The sequence below is a fragment of the Equus quagga genome, chromosome 17 (genome assembly GCF_021613505.1).
Source record: "Equus quagga isolate Etosha38 chromosome 17, UCLA_HA_Equagga_1.0, whole genome shotgun sequence".
Taxonomy (NCBI): domain Eukaryota; kingdom Metazoa; phylum Chordata; class Mammalia; order Perissodactyla; family Equidae; genus Equus; species Equus quagga.
Genome location: NC_060283.1, coordinates 28,896,975 through 28,911,174, shown reverse-complemented (window position 1 = coordinate 28,911,174; position 14,200 = coordinate 28,896,975). Strand labels below are relative to the sequence as shown.

At 44.5% G+C, this 14,200-nt stretch overlaps 1 protein-coding gene across 3 annotated transcripts in view; it reads left to right on the top strand.

The window, feature by feature from the left end:
* Positions 1 to 10,709: 10,709 nt before the first annotated feature.
* Positions 10,710 to 14,200, top strand: part of TRIM44 (tripartite motif containing 44) — a 106,245-nt gene continuing 102,754 nt past the window's right edge. The window contains exon 1 of one of the 3 annotated variants that reach the window (XM_046643638.1): positions 10,710 to 11,677. In XM_046643638.1, the coding sequence (XP_046499594.1) occupies positions 11,027 to 11,677 (651 nt within the window). In that variant the 5' untranslated portion in view covers positions 10,710 to 11,026. The remainder of the gene's footprint in view (positions 11,678 to 14,200) is intronic. The other 2 variants (XM_046643641.1, XM_046643639.1) reach the window with 2 other exon arrangements.

Below are 14,200 nucleotides of genomic sequence, written 5' to 3'. Positions count from 1 at the left end.
CAGCTGAGCCCAGACAATTCACCAGATCTGGAGAAATAATGAATCATTATGTTCAGGTCACTAAACAGTAGCCTTTTGGGCTACAGTTTTGGGCTACACCTTTGGAGGAGGTGTGTGGCGTAGCAATAGGGAATTGAAACAGGAATTATCTCCAGCTCGCTCATTTCACAGAGAAGACTGAAGTGTTTAATGACTTGCTCTGAGCCACGTAGCTCAGTAGTGGCGGAGGCATGGCAGGCACTCAGATTTCTGCATGCTCAGTCCACTCTCTGATCATTAAAGCTGGCATAACTACTTTCATACAGATGAAAAGAATGCACTTGCAGCTTTTACTGATGTGCACACGGTGTGATAGCTTGCACAGAGTGAGTATCTATTATGTGGTTGGATCGGTGCTAAATGCACTATCTCATTTAATCCAGCTAAGTAGGTGGTGGAATCAGGATTCAAATCCAGATCTCTCAGGATCTGAAGTGCTTGCTCTTTCAATCGTCATGGTACACAGCACTGACACACAAGGACATTTTCCCAACAAATCAAGTTTTTCCTTCCTGCATGATGTAGTGATTCCATTCAGCCCAACTTTACATTTCATACCTTTTTTTGGTTTTTTTTGTGTGTGTGTGAGGAAGATTGGCCTGAGCTAACATCTGTTGCCAATCTTCCTCTTTTTGCTTGAGGAAGATTGTTGCTGAGCTAAGATCTGTGCCAATCTTCCTCTATTTTATGTGGGATGCTGCCACAGCACAGCTTGATGAGCAGTGCTAGGTTGGCACCCGGGATGTGAACCTGCAAACCCTGGGCCACTGAAGCAGAGCACGTGAACTTAACCACTAGGCCATTGGGCCAGCCCCTGCATTTCATGTCTTAAGTGTGCCTTAAGATCATTATGGATTTCAGGATGAAGACAGACCACACATGCTTGAATCATTCTAACAGTTTTTCCTTATTGAGCATTTGTTTGGGGTCCCTAGGACTCTTTTAAGGAGAGAAATTTCTATTTCTAAGGAGAGAAATAAAAAAGTCTTGAGTTTGTATCCCTTGGAAGAGCTATAATCAAGGCACTTTCCACCCTGCCCCCACACACTGTTCTCTACATCAGGATTCATGTGCTTTTCTCACTCTAAAATTAACTTGTGAAGTGAAGGATGAGAATTGTAGCGCTGTGGTTTAGCACGTTTGTAAGAGTCTTGCTGAGCAAGGAGAGAGAAAATAAGGAAGGAAGAGGAACGGACAAGAAGGGATAAGCAGGAAGGAGGTTGGACAATTGAAAGGTAAAATATTGATCTATTATTTTGAGCTTTGAAACCTAAGCGTGCCTCCCCTGGTCACGTTATCAGGATGACTGTATGATCCAGTTCACCCAGGACAGTTCTGGTCCATGCCTAGTGTCCTGGCATAACTGTCAATAGTGCTCCATTTCACTCTCAAGGTGTCCCAGTTTGGACGATGAATCATATGGTGGACCCCCTCAGGCATGTTTCATGCTCAGCCTGCCACATCTGGTTTCATGGGAGACAACTAGGTACTAGATGCTATGAAGGGTGCTGAGGACACCGGGATCAACAGACACAGCCCCTGACCTCGAGGAGTTCACTGCATAGTCGGGGAGACACGTAACAGCTTTGGGATGTATGAACCATGGTAACAGAGGCATTGCTGCGCACAGTGGTAGGCAGCAGCTGTGGGAAGAGATGGCATTGCATTAGGGGCAGAGGGAAGAGCAAATGCAAAGCCATGGAGGTGTGGAAAGGCATGGCACGGTTTAGGGAACCATAGTAACCAATCGCTCCTAATGGGCCAATATAAGGCAAGACTCCCCTGCAAATTACTCTTCAGAAAAGGGTTATCTTATGTTTGATTTCTTCCAAAGTCTCTTGTTTCATGAGGTGATCTCCTGGTTACTTTATTTTAAATAAAATAAGGTATGATTTGGGGAAGAAGATGAAATTAGTTGAGAGAGAGATTTAAAGATTTAATGCATAGTAGTATTGTTCCTTGCCTGAGATATTTCCTCAAAATTGTGAGTGGTACATGTCATTATAAATTGGTCTTTTCAAGATCATTAAAAAAATAGCACATGGCTACATCATGGAGAAATCATATATACCCCTATAGGAGACTTTTTCAACGTCCTATTTTTATATAAAGGGGTACAGGTACATATGGCTTGTGATAAAATTCCAATGGCAGCACCATTCAGAGTTTCAAAACATATTTTGTACTGTTGTATTACAGACAACATACAAAGCTCTAAAGACGACATGCTTTGAAAGCTGCATTCTGTGACTCAAAAAGTAGCTTCAGCGAGGATGAGGGCAAGCACTGCCATCAAAGCTGCCGAGGAGGAGTTAGAATATAACTATTTCATGAAATTTGAGAGACACAATGAATTGACATTTCTAAATTAATATTTCATGTAATGTTTAATTTTAAATATATTTAAATTAATATGTCAAATACTACTAGTAGATATTTAACATTTTCAGCTATATCCCCAAACATTTATACATTCAAGTTGGCCATACAAGCTTTTTTGGGTGGTCTTTTTATCAGAAAATTGGGGAGTTGCCTTACCTTTGGGGTCACCTGCGGTTTAGCACGTACAATCGTTTGTTCTATTAGGGACCAGCCTGTAAAGCTGGGGGAGTATCAAGAGATGAAGCTGGAGAGGTAGGCAGGTGTTTAAATCAGGGAAGACCTTGTATAATATACCAAGTTTGCAGTAGGCAATGGAAATCTGATGAAGTTTCATAAGATCAGTGTATCTTCACTACATTTGCATTTGGGAAGAATTATCTTGATGGTAGCATAGAGGGGGAACCAGAAATGTGAGAATGTCAACTTAGGCTAGAAATACAAGTGCCCTGGCAGCAGTCTTGCCAATCTTGTTTTGTGCTCGCATCCTCAGAGCCTAGAAGAGTGCCTGGCCCATGGGAAGCAATCAAAGTTATTAAATAAATGAATGAGTGAGTGAATAACGGCCCACTCTGAAACTACCTGTCCTCAACCTTCACTTCACCCTAATCAGCAGAGGCTCCCCCAAGAGTTTTCAGGGTGGCTCTCCCCACTTTTGACTGTGTCTGTGGCCCCTCTGCTGCATTTGTCTTTCCTGAACTGGAGCCCCTTCTTCCAACCACTTCCACTCCTCTCATGTCTTATTATAATCTAATAACCACTATGGCAATATATTACTTAAAACTTTTTTGAAAAGGTACCAGTTTTCGGAGCATACTTAGGGGAATAAGTCACCTGTTACCTGCCCCTCAGCCTCTACTCTCATCCCTTCTACTTCATATGGTACCTCCTATAATAAAAATTTCTTCATTCATGCTTAGGACCCTAAATTGAGTCAGGATACTGAGAAAACTATCTCATTCTACAGAAAAAATAAAGTGGGATCTCTACTCCTAACCGTATACAAAGATGACTCCTAATAAACCTTAATGTGAAAAGTAAAACCGTAAAGATAAGAAAAAGATTTTGGAGTATATATTTATGATCTTGGTGTGGACCAGAACTTCTTAAACAGGATGGATTTGACTACATCGAAACATAAGATCTTTATTCAAAAAGGACAGCACTATAGACAATGTATGGACAGGTGACAGATCAGGAAAAGATACTGGCAATGTCTAAAACTGACCAGGGTTAAACTCTGGAAGGTGCAAGAAAATCCTGCAAAACAATAAGATAATGGCGGAGAATTCAATCAAAAATAGGCAAAAGCTATAACTAGGCTACTCACATAAGAAGAGTATGAAGAGTTATTCATCTTTATTGGTAACGCAAGAAATGCAAAAATAATACCACAATGAGTTATCACTCTATATCCATTGGATTGACAAAAACCAGAAAGTCAGAAAACACCAAATGTCGTCAAGGAGTGGATGACACCTAACATTTTAACAATCATCACAGCACTAGGTTAAAAAAAAAAAGGAAGACACAGAGAGCATTCTTGAGTGTCATATTTATGTAAAGTTTAACACACACATAAAACAATAGAATGCTTTTCAAAGATACACATATATTCAAGGAATTTATCAAACACATTAGAAAGAGTTTCTGTGGCAAGAAGTTGGGGGAACGGGAGTGGAATTTGGAGATAAAGGAAAAATAAAGTTAAAACGAAATGAAATAAGAAAGCTGCCTTGCATGAACCAAAGACACGCCTGATCCAAGGGGTGTGATTAACTAGCCTATCTGCGCCCCAGTTCCAAAATAAATAAATAAATGGAGAGAACAAGCCTCAGGGAGATTTCCCCTCATGATCCCTGATTTACAAGGGCAGTGCTCTAAACACTGAAACACAAAGTCTTTAATTAGTTCCTGTCCATAGGTGACTGCTTTTCCAACCCGAGTAGTGGAAGGCAGATGTAGGGATTTTTCCCTCTCCCGAAGAGTACTGATCTCACAGATGATTAAGTGTCTGCCCTCGTTCCCTGCAGCCCACTCAGATGAAAGCCAAGACCACCCCTAAGAAAGCATTTCCAAGGAGAGAAACTTGAAAAACATTATTTTGCCAAAAAGAATTAGCATCACCCAGGGGTTAGGGAGGAAGTCAGAGATTAACTCACAATGGACTGGAGGTTCTTTTCAATAACTCTCTTGGCCTTTAGTTTCCACACTGTTAAAATGAGGGCATCTACTAGCCGTGACTTTATAGAAAGCATCAATGCAAATCAATTTGTAAAACAAGTATCAGTGTAATCTTTTGAATTCTTGGGGTGAATGAAATGGTGGTCATGAGAATGAGGTAATTTTATTATTTGTTATAGTTACAGGAATTATTTACCACTACTTAGCAAGTAACATACTACACGGAATGTAATTAAAAGTTCTTGATCAGAGCTTACGTGGAGTTAATCTTCACACATACTTATTTTTTAAGAGATGGAGAAGTTTAGAGCACTATAATATTAACAAGCAGTGAACCATTCACTTGTAAGAATTGGATGAAATGAAAATGTTCAGAAGGGTGTTGGGTCAAGGAATCATTTTGGGATCCATCTCCAATAGGCTTCTCAGGAACAGAAAGCGTCAGGCCCAGCCGTGAAGGCTTTGTTCATTATACTTGGGCAGGATTGCGATTGGCTGGGGGCTATCATATTTCACTGCACTGACTTTAATAGGATAAGATGTTGGCTCCTGTGATAACAGCGTGAGATGAGATTTAGATGATTTTAGGGGCTTTGGGTGGGAAATAAAATCAGTCACCGAAGTGATACTCTAATTACATAAGAACGGGACCAGCTGAGGGGGTGTAAATACCTCCCCTACAGCAGTGGACTTAGAAATTGCACCCTGTTCCCTTTTCAACTTCTAGAGGTTTTCTTCTGAAATTAAATGTGCTGTGTTATGAATCTAACCAAACCCAGCTCATCTCTTTGGAACAGGTGAAAGGGATAGGAATTGATTTCATAGATGGAAGGAAAAGATGTACAATTACTGGGAAGCAGTTGGGAAATTTAGGGGTATCACCTATTCATACCACAGGTAAATGTGGTAAGATGGAGTTAGAGAGATCTGAGTTTGAATCACAGCTCAGCCACCTTCTGGATGGGGAACCTTTAACAAGTTTCTTCACCTCCCTGAACCTAGCTTTCCTCATGTGTACAAAGTTCAAATGTCTAATAATGAAGAGCTTTCACCCACATAATTAGCAGGCACTTGTTTATTTTAGGAATATACCATTTACTTCTCAAAGTGCCACATGCAGTCACAAAACAGCCTCAAATGCAAACTGTCCTGTTCTCCACAGCTGCTGCCTGCTGAGTATCTTAGAGATGCTTTACAGCTGTTGTCAACCACAATGAGAAGACAATGCCAATGCCAAGTGTGGTAGTCAGCTCCCAAGATGACTTAAAGTTATGGGGTAATTTATCATGCATTAATAGACAACTAATACATATTCTCTTATGAAGAGTGAGGTGCTTTCATAACAAAAACTTAAACTGTTGGAGTGGCTCTCGAACTGGCAGTGGGAGAAGCTGCAAGCACTCAGAGGAGAGTGCTAGCGAAAGCCTGAAGAGTCTTGAAGAAATTGTTAGTAGCATCCTGATGGATTTGAGAAGCCTGTAGATGAAGGCTTATGGGGAAATCAGAAAAATGTTATCAAAAACCGGAGGAAAAGTGTTCTTGCTATGTAGTGGCAGGAAGTTTAGCAACACTGTCACCTGCAATAATGTGGAAAGAAGAAAATGTGCCTAATTAATTGGGTGTTCTAGCTAAGCATACTTCTAGGCAGAGTGTTGAAGGTGCTGATTGATATCTTCTTCCTGATTACAGCAAACTGTGTGAAGAAAGAGATAATCTAAAGAAGGACTTAAAAAAACAAAAAGGATCCAGAACTTGATAGATTTGAAAATCTCCATCTTCTCCAGGTGGCAAATAATGATAAAATGAAGAAATGGCTTCCAGTCAAAAACAGACTCTAGGACAGTGCAAGGAAAACATCATCAGATGATGAAGCTTAGGATGTTGCTGTAACACCCTTTGTTCAGATCTCAAACAGATCTACAGCAGTGATTGGGAGAATCATTCAAACAATAGGGCTTCAAAAAAGCTTATGGGTGTTGTGCCTCAGCAGTTTCAGTAGAGGGACTCTCAAAATATAGAAAGGTTTATCTAAAAGAGATTTGTGGGTACGATTTTTGTCCAATGGAGTGGAACCCCAATTAAATTCATAGGAGACTCACAAAATTTTAAAAAGAATTACATTGGCAGAAACACTACCCACATGGACTAAGGACAGGATAGAGACAGAACAAAATGAAAAGAGGCCTGCGGACTCTCTAAATTCTACTGGCAAGAAGCAGACTGACAAATTACCTAGCTGCAAACATAGGATGATTTTTGTGTGTGTGTGTGTGAGGAAGATTGGCCCTGAGCTAACATGTGTGCCAATATTCCTCGTTTTACATGGGATGCTGCCACAGCATGGCTTGACAAACAGTGCTAGGTCTGCACCCAGGATCTGAACTTGTGAACCTCAGGCCACTGAAGCAGAGTGCACCAACTCAACCACTACCCTACCAGGCCAGCCCCAAACATAGGCTGCTTTTGATGGAAAAGGAAGGATGGCTCAGAAAGTGGAATTAAGAGCCCAAAAGGTGAAGCCAAAAGCCATGGAGACTCATTCTCCTGCAGAAGTAGGATTGACCCCCTAATCGAGGAACTTTTAACATGTGTCCGACTGGATTTCAGGATTGCTATGGACCAGTGACTCCTCTGTGCCACCTGCCTTTTCTCCTTTTGGAACACGAATGTCTGTACCAGTTATCCTCAGCCTGTCCCACTACTGTATGTTGGGAGTGTGGGGGAACATGGGTATTCAGATGAAGAGGAACTATAGTTCAGGAGCTGCACTTAAAACACTATACCTAAGGGTCTCATCCACACTTAGATCTGATTTAGATGATAAGATTCTGGACTTTGAGCTGATGATGTAATGGATTGAACCTTTTGGGGACCCTGGGAGGAAGTGAACATATTTCGTATTTGAGAGGAACGTGAATCATTGGGGGTCAAAGGGTAAAATATGGTAGCCAGCCTCAAAGATGGCTCCAAGGATCCCCACCTCTTGATATTTATGCCCTTGTGTAGTCTCCTCCTACACTGAGTAGGACTGATCTCTGTAACTAATAAGCTATGTAGGAAAAGATGATGTGTGACTTCTGAGCTTAGATCATAAAAGACAATGAGTCTTCCACCTTGCCCTCTCTTGGATCACTTGATTTGGGAGAATTCAACTGCCATGTCATGAGAACACTCAAGCAGCCCAATAGAAAGTGGAAAGGCTTCCTGCCAACAGCCACGTGAGTGAGCCATTTGGAAGCAAATCCTACATTTTCTAGTCAACCCTTCAAGTGACTACAGGCCCAGCCAACATCTTCACTGAAATCTCGAGAGACACTGAGTCAGATCACTGAGCTAAGTCGCTCCCATATTCTGAACTCACAGAAATTGTGAGATAATGAATGTTTATTGTTTTAAGCTGCCACATTTTGAGGTAATTTTCTATACAATAACAAATTAATATAAGAAGGTTGTTGTTTTGTTTTTTTAAATCTCTGGATGCTCCTAAAGATTCCAATTCCTGGGGAATCCAACTGTTCTGATTTCTGGGCAAAGGATACAGAAGGTCCGTCTCATTGCCTCTGCCATACCTCATCACCAGAACTCTATGAAGTTCCTTTTTAACAGTTCCATCACCTCCTGCCTCTAAGACCCTCTCACCATGGAGGGCTCAAAGAAAGACTGTGAAGTGTCAGATACTGAACTGCACAGTATGATATTTTAACTTTCAGTCAGGGAAAATTACGAACAAACAATAACGACAACAAAAAGACACCCATCCCTCCCCATCAAAGGCCTTGGACACAAAAGTGTTCTTTTAAGACATTAAAAAATTGTTTTCATTGAAAAAGTATTTTCTAAATGTGATAACATGTTTGTAAAGGCTAACTTATTTCCTTTTAAGCCTGGGGAGGTGGAAATAACCAAGCATGAAATACTATTCACTGGGTATACTAACATTGATGTTTGAGCTGTCTTTTGTTGAATACTTTTTTCAGAATGGTGCATCAATCCCTGTTTCCGATGCAGACATAGAAATAATTTCCAGAGGGGCTGGCCCCAGGCCCAGTGGTTGGGTTTACGCACTCTGCTTTGGCGGCCCAGGGTTTCGCCGGTTCTGATCCTGGGCACAGACGTGGCACTGCTCATCAATCCACGCTGGGGTGGCGTCCCACATAGCACAACCAGAAGGACCTACAACTAAAAATACACAAGTATGTGCCGGGGGGCTTTGGGGAGAAGAAAAAGAAAAAGAAGATTGGTAACAGCTGTTAGCTCAGGTGCCAATCTTAAAAAAAAAAAAAAAAAAAAGAATTTCCAGAGAAATCAACTGGAGAAAAATATAAATGTGTATGGAATTGGAACAAAAGAAACCTCCTGATTTTTTCCCCCAACAGTCTATAGAATTGTTCTGAGGTTAAAAAAAAAAAGCAAAATATTTCTAAAAACTAAATCTCTGACAAAAGCCGCAGAGATTAAGCATACATTATATGTAGAGACATTAAAAATTATTTTAAGTAATTTTTTACCCCATCCCATCCCCTGGCACTTTTGTGAAGATCATCTGGAAATTCTAGCTCAACATTATCTAAGAGAATCCATGGAAAACAGACACCATTCCATCCTCCTCTCTTCTCAACCACACCTCAGCCTCTCCCCAGATGAGATCAAAATGTCCTTTTCTTCTCTCAAATACAAAACAAAAGGTCTTCTATGAATGGACAGTCACCCATACGGGGTGGCGGGGTTGGGGGGGGGCGGATTGCCTACACTACCAGCAGCCATCCAAAAATGCCCAATGCGTTCAAGATGTGCCTAAAACCGCCTTCAAAGGGTCATTATGTGCACCAAACATAATTGTGCCAATAATAATAGCTAAAATGTAGTGACTACTTCTACAAGGCAGGCCCCTTTACATTTCATCCAAAAAACAGCCCCACGAGATAGGTGTTACTGTTATTTCCACTTTACAGACTTCTTTTAAAAAGTAGAAAACAGAACGATCAATTAACTTCTCAAAGTTACAACGTCACAAAGCCAATAAGTTGTAGTACCAGGATTTGAGGGCCCTCCGGCAGTGGATCTTCCAAAACCAGCTTTTAAACAGCCACAAAAAGGGGGCCAGCCCAGTGGCACAGAGGTTAAGTTCACACATTCTGCTTGTCTGCAGCCCAGGGTTGGCCAGATTGGATCCCAGGTGCGGACACCGCACCGCTTGGCAAAAGCCATGCTGTGGTAGGCATCCCACGTATAAAGTAGAGGAAGATGGGCATGGATGTTAGCTCAGGGACAGTCTTCCTCAGAAAAAAGAGGATTGGCAATAGTTAGCTCAGGGCTAACCTTCCTCAAAAAAAAAAAAAAATTTAAAAAATTTTTAAAAAGCCACAAAAAAGGTCTACCGCAGTTCTTGGCACTTTAGTAACTGGTTAATAAATAACAGTCCCCCACCTTTCTCTCGGAACCCAAACTGAATCTGGGCGGTCCCCTTACTAAGGAAAATGACTGCACACTGGAACTCACTCAACAAACACCGACTCTCCCACCTACTTCACCCTACATCTCAACCGAACCCCAGGCAAGCTCTCAGGAAAAGGCACAGAGGTTGCCACCCCGGAGTTTCCGAGCCCCTGGGACGCAGGACCGCAAACAGCCTTTGCAAATAGACAAAGCAGAGCATTGCTTTGGATCAAAAACGCCTGTTTGCTCAAACTGAGTCGGAGATTCCCTGAGCCCGGGAGAACAAACACGACCCTTCCCGGGGCCTCTGCGAGTCCCCAGCCGCCAGGGTCAGCCTGGTAGACAGCACCCCACACCGGCTCCACGCAGCAGCGGGGACGGGGACAGGCGGGCGACGACACAGCGCAAGGAGAGGGACTGCAATGCACATGTCCACCTGCCTGGCGGCCTTGAAGCGTCAGGCTGACACCCGAGGCGGGTGTCGGGGGGGCGGGGCCCCATTCCCGCCTGCGAGCGAGCAGGAGCCCTCCTCCGCCTTCCCCCTCCCTCCGGGGCCGCCCAGCCCCCGCGGGGAACGCAGGAAAGGGCCACCGCCACTTTAAGTGACTCAGGAAGTGACAGGTGGCCGCCTGCCAGGGAAGGGGACGGTGGAACCGGGGCGGCGCGCAGTCAGGGCCGCGCGCTCGCCCTGGGAGCAGGCGGCGCGGCGCGGGGGCCGACGGGGGCGCGGGCCGCCGCGCCGGAAGTGCCGGGCCACCACCGGAAGCGCGGCGGGCGCCCAGCTGCCGAGCCGGCGGGAAGGCGCTTCGCTGCTCGGCCGGGCGGGGCTGTCGGGAGCGGGCGGCAGCGGCGCGGCGCCGGGCCTGCGGCGAGACCGGCGCGGCCACTGCCCGGACGGGCGGCGGCTGGGGAAGAGGCCGTGAGGAGGCCGCGCGCGGGCCAGGCGCCGAGCCCGCGGGCCCGAGGCCGGCCGCGTCCCTGCGCGCATATGGCCTCCGGAGGGCGCGCGGCCTGCGAGCAGCTGCCGCACGACGGCACGTGCGACGAGTGCGAGCCCGACGAGGCGCCGGGGGCCGCCGAGCTGTGCCGGGAATGCGGCTTCTGCTACTGCCGACGCCACGCCGAGGCCCACGCGCGCCAGTTCCCCGGCCACCGCCTGGCCGCCTACGTCCACGGCGCCGCCCGGGCCCGGACCTCGGGGGCGCAGGGCGCGGAGCACGCGGAGGCCACGGAGGAGCGCGAGGCGGGGGCAGAGAGCGAGTCAGAGGAGGGCAGCGAGTCCGAGGAGGAGAGCGAGACGGGGGAGGACAGCGAGACGGGGGAGGAGAGCGACGATGACGAGAGCGAGGAGGACAGCGAGGAGGAGATGGAGGACGAGCAAGAGAGCGGCGCCGAGGAGGACAACCGCGAGGAGGGGGAGTCCGAGGCCGAGGGCGAGACTGAGGCGGAGAGCGAGTTTGACCCGGAAGTAGAGATGGAAGCCGAGCGGGTGGCCAAGAGGAAGTGTCCGGACCACGGGCTGGACCTGAGCACCTACTGCCAGGAGGACAAGCGGCTCATCTGTGTGCTGTGCCCGGTGGTCGGGGCGCACCGGGGCCACCAGCTCTCCACCCTCGACGAAGCCTTCGAGGAACTAAGAGTAAGTATCGGGCGGGCGTCCCGAGCGCAGGTGCTCTGCTCGCGGCCACGGTCTGGCGCGTTCGCTCGTTGGGAGCAGTGCTGACTCGCCCCTTTTCATTGAACTCCTTTGAGAACCGTAGGAAAGTTTTGGACTCACCCCAGAAAAATGTGTGTACACAAAGTGTAGTGTGCACTTTCTGGAAAATTGCAAGCCTCTGGCCTCGGGATCCCGGGTGAAGCATCCCATGGGAGTTCTGACCGCCTGAGCCGGTCCCCCCGCCACCCCTGTTGAGACGAGCGCCCTGGCCTGGGGCCCTTGACCAGGCCGCCTCTGCCTCCTTGCAGGCGGGACACCACGGTTGGCCGGATGAACCCAAGCCGGCGGGGCCTCTGTCCTGAAAAGACCCCCGAGGTTGTGGTTTTGGTGGTAGCTTCGGTGCGTCCTGAGTTCCTTGTTGGTTCTTCGTGTTTGCTACTTGCTTGGAAGGGAGGATGAGAGGGTAGAGGCAAAATTGGGGTGGGAGTAGTGCTCCCACGTCCTCCGTCTTTTCGATCTTGAACCCTGCTGGTCCCCTAAGACAGTGTTTGGAAAGCAGTAGACATTCATAAATATTTGTTGAATGAATAGATTTGCAAGTGATTTGCTTTTTCTTTATGTTGGGGGTCTTTACAATCACTGAGAGAACCTGCTGGAGTTAACCAGGGAGGGAAGTTTGAGTGGACTGATGAGTTCATGAAGTGATCAGTTCGTTAGTGAATGTCGTCTCGTCACGATGACTTGTTTCCCTAAGCAACCTTGCAGTCGCTGGCACTGGGATAACAAATGCTTTGACAATGAAAATCCCCCGTGTTAAGATTTCACTTTTTTATTGTAACATACATACTCAAAATGTATAAAAACATACACTTATTATAAATAATTATAAAGCAAAGACTGAAGTAACGTCCACCCAGATTAAGAAATAGAACATTAGTAGCGATCTGGAAGCCCGGGGCCCTTTTCCAGTTAGAACCATCTCCTTTCCCCGTAGGTAACTATGATTCCGACTTTTGTGGTGATAATTTCCTTGCCTGTCTTTCTACTTTTACCGCGTATGTATGCATTCCTAAACTTATTTGAATTTGACACAATTGTATCACATTGTTATCGTGCATTCTCTTGGGTCTTCATTTTTTCAGTATTGTGTTAGATTCATCCGGTGGGTGGCTGTGGTTTGTTCATTATCATTGTATAGAATTCCATTTTATGAATATGCCACAAGTTACCTGTTGTGAGTGGTAACATTTGGTTTTCAGATTCTGGAGTTTCTGGCTATTATAAACAATGTTGGTATAAACATTCTTGTTCATGTCTCCTGCTGCATGTCTACATGCGTTTAAATGGAAGATAAACCTAGGAGTGCAATTGTTGGATCCTAGACTATGCTTATCTTCAATAGTACTAGATGTTGCCAACTATTTTCCAAAGTGGTTGTACCAGTTTGCATTGCCATAGAGACTGTGTGCGAGTTCCTGTTGCTCTGTATCTTCACTCATGCTTGCCATTACAGAATTTTTAATTTATGTCAATCTTGTGTCTATATAATGGTATTTTCCTGTGGTTTAAATTTGCATTCCTCGGGTTACTGACAACTTTGAGCATCTTTTGTATTTCTTCTTTTGTGAAGTGCCCATTCAGGTCTTTTGCTCATTTTTCTATTGGCGTATCTATCTTCTTATTAATTTTTGGCATTTATTTCTGACTTCTTTGTTGTTTATATGGGTTCCAAATATCTCCTTCTACTCATCTTTTTAAAAAATTGTGCCTTGAATAGAAGTTCTTAATTTTAATGTCAGAATTTATCAATAATTTCCTTTATTGTTAGTGCTTTTTGTGTCTTGTTCCACTTAGTATTGATTTTTGTGTAGTGGAGATAGGGGCTTAATTTAATTTTTTCCCCCATGCAGATGCCAATTGCTGTAGCAGCGTTTATTGAAAAGCTTATCCTTTCTGCACTGATCTGCTGTGACACCTGTCATGTGTAAAGTACGAGTGTGTGTGAATGTGTTTCTTGGCTCTTCTGTTCTGTACCATTGATCTGTTGGTGTACCCCTCGGTGAACAGTATGTTTTTCAGTCATTATAGCTTTGTAACATTTCTTAATACCTGGTAGAGCAAGTCCTTCTACTTCATTCTTCTGGGAAAGTATCTCACCCAGTCTTGGCCTTTTAGATTTCTTAGAGTCATACTGTAAAGTTCTATTTTTAAAAAATGCCTGCAGGGCTCTTTTTGTATTATACTGAATTTATAAACCAGGATACAGAGCATTAATACCATTACAACATGAAATCTTCTGATCCATTGTTTTACGTCTTTTTTATTGCCTCACAGTTAAGTTTCATCATTTTTTTCTGTAAGATCTTGTCCTTCATTGTGAAATTTGTTCCTGAAATTTATTATATTTACAGTTTTATAGTATTGTAAAACATGTTTTTAATTTTTGTTATCTAGTTGTTGTTATATAGGAATATGATAACTTATATTTATTGATTTTTGTATTAA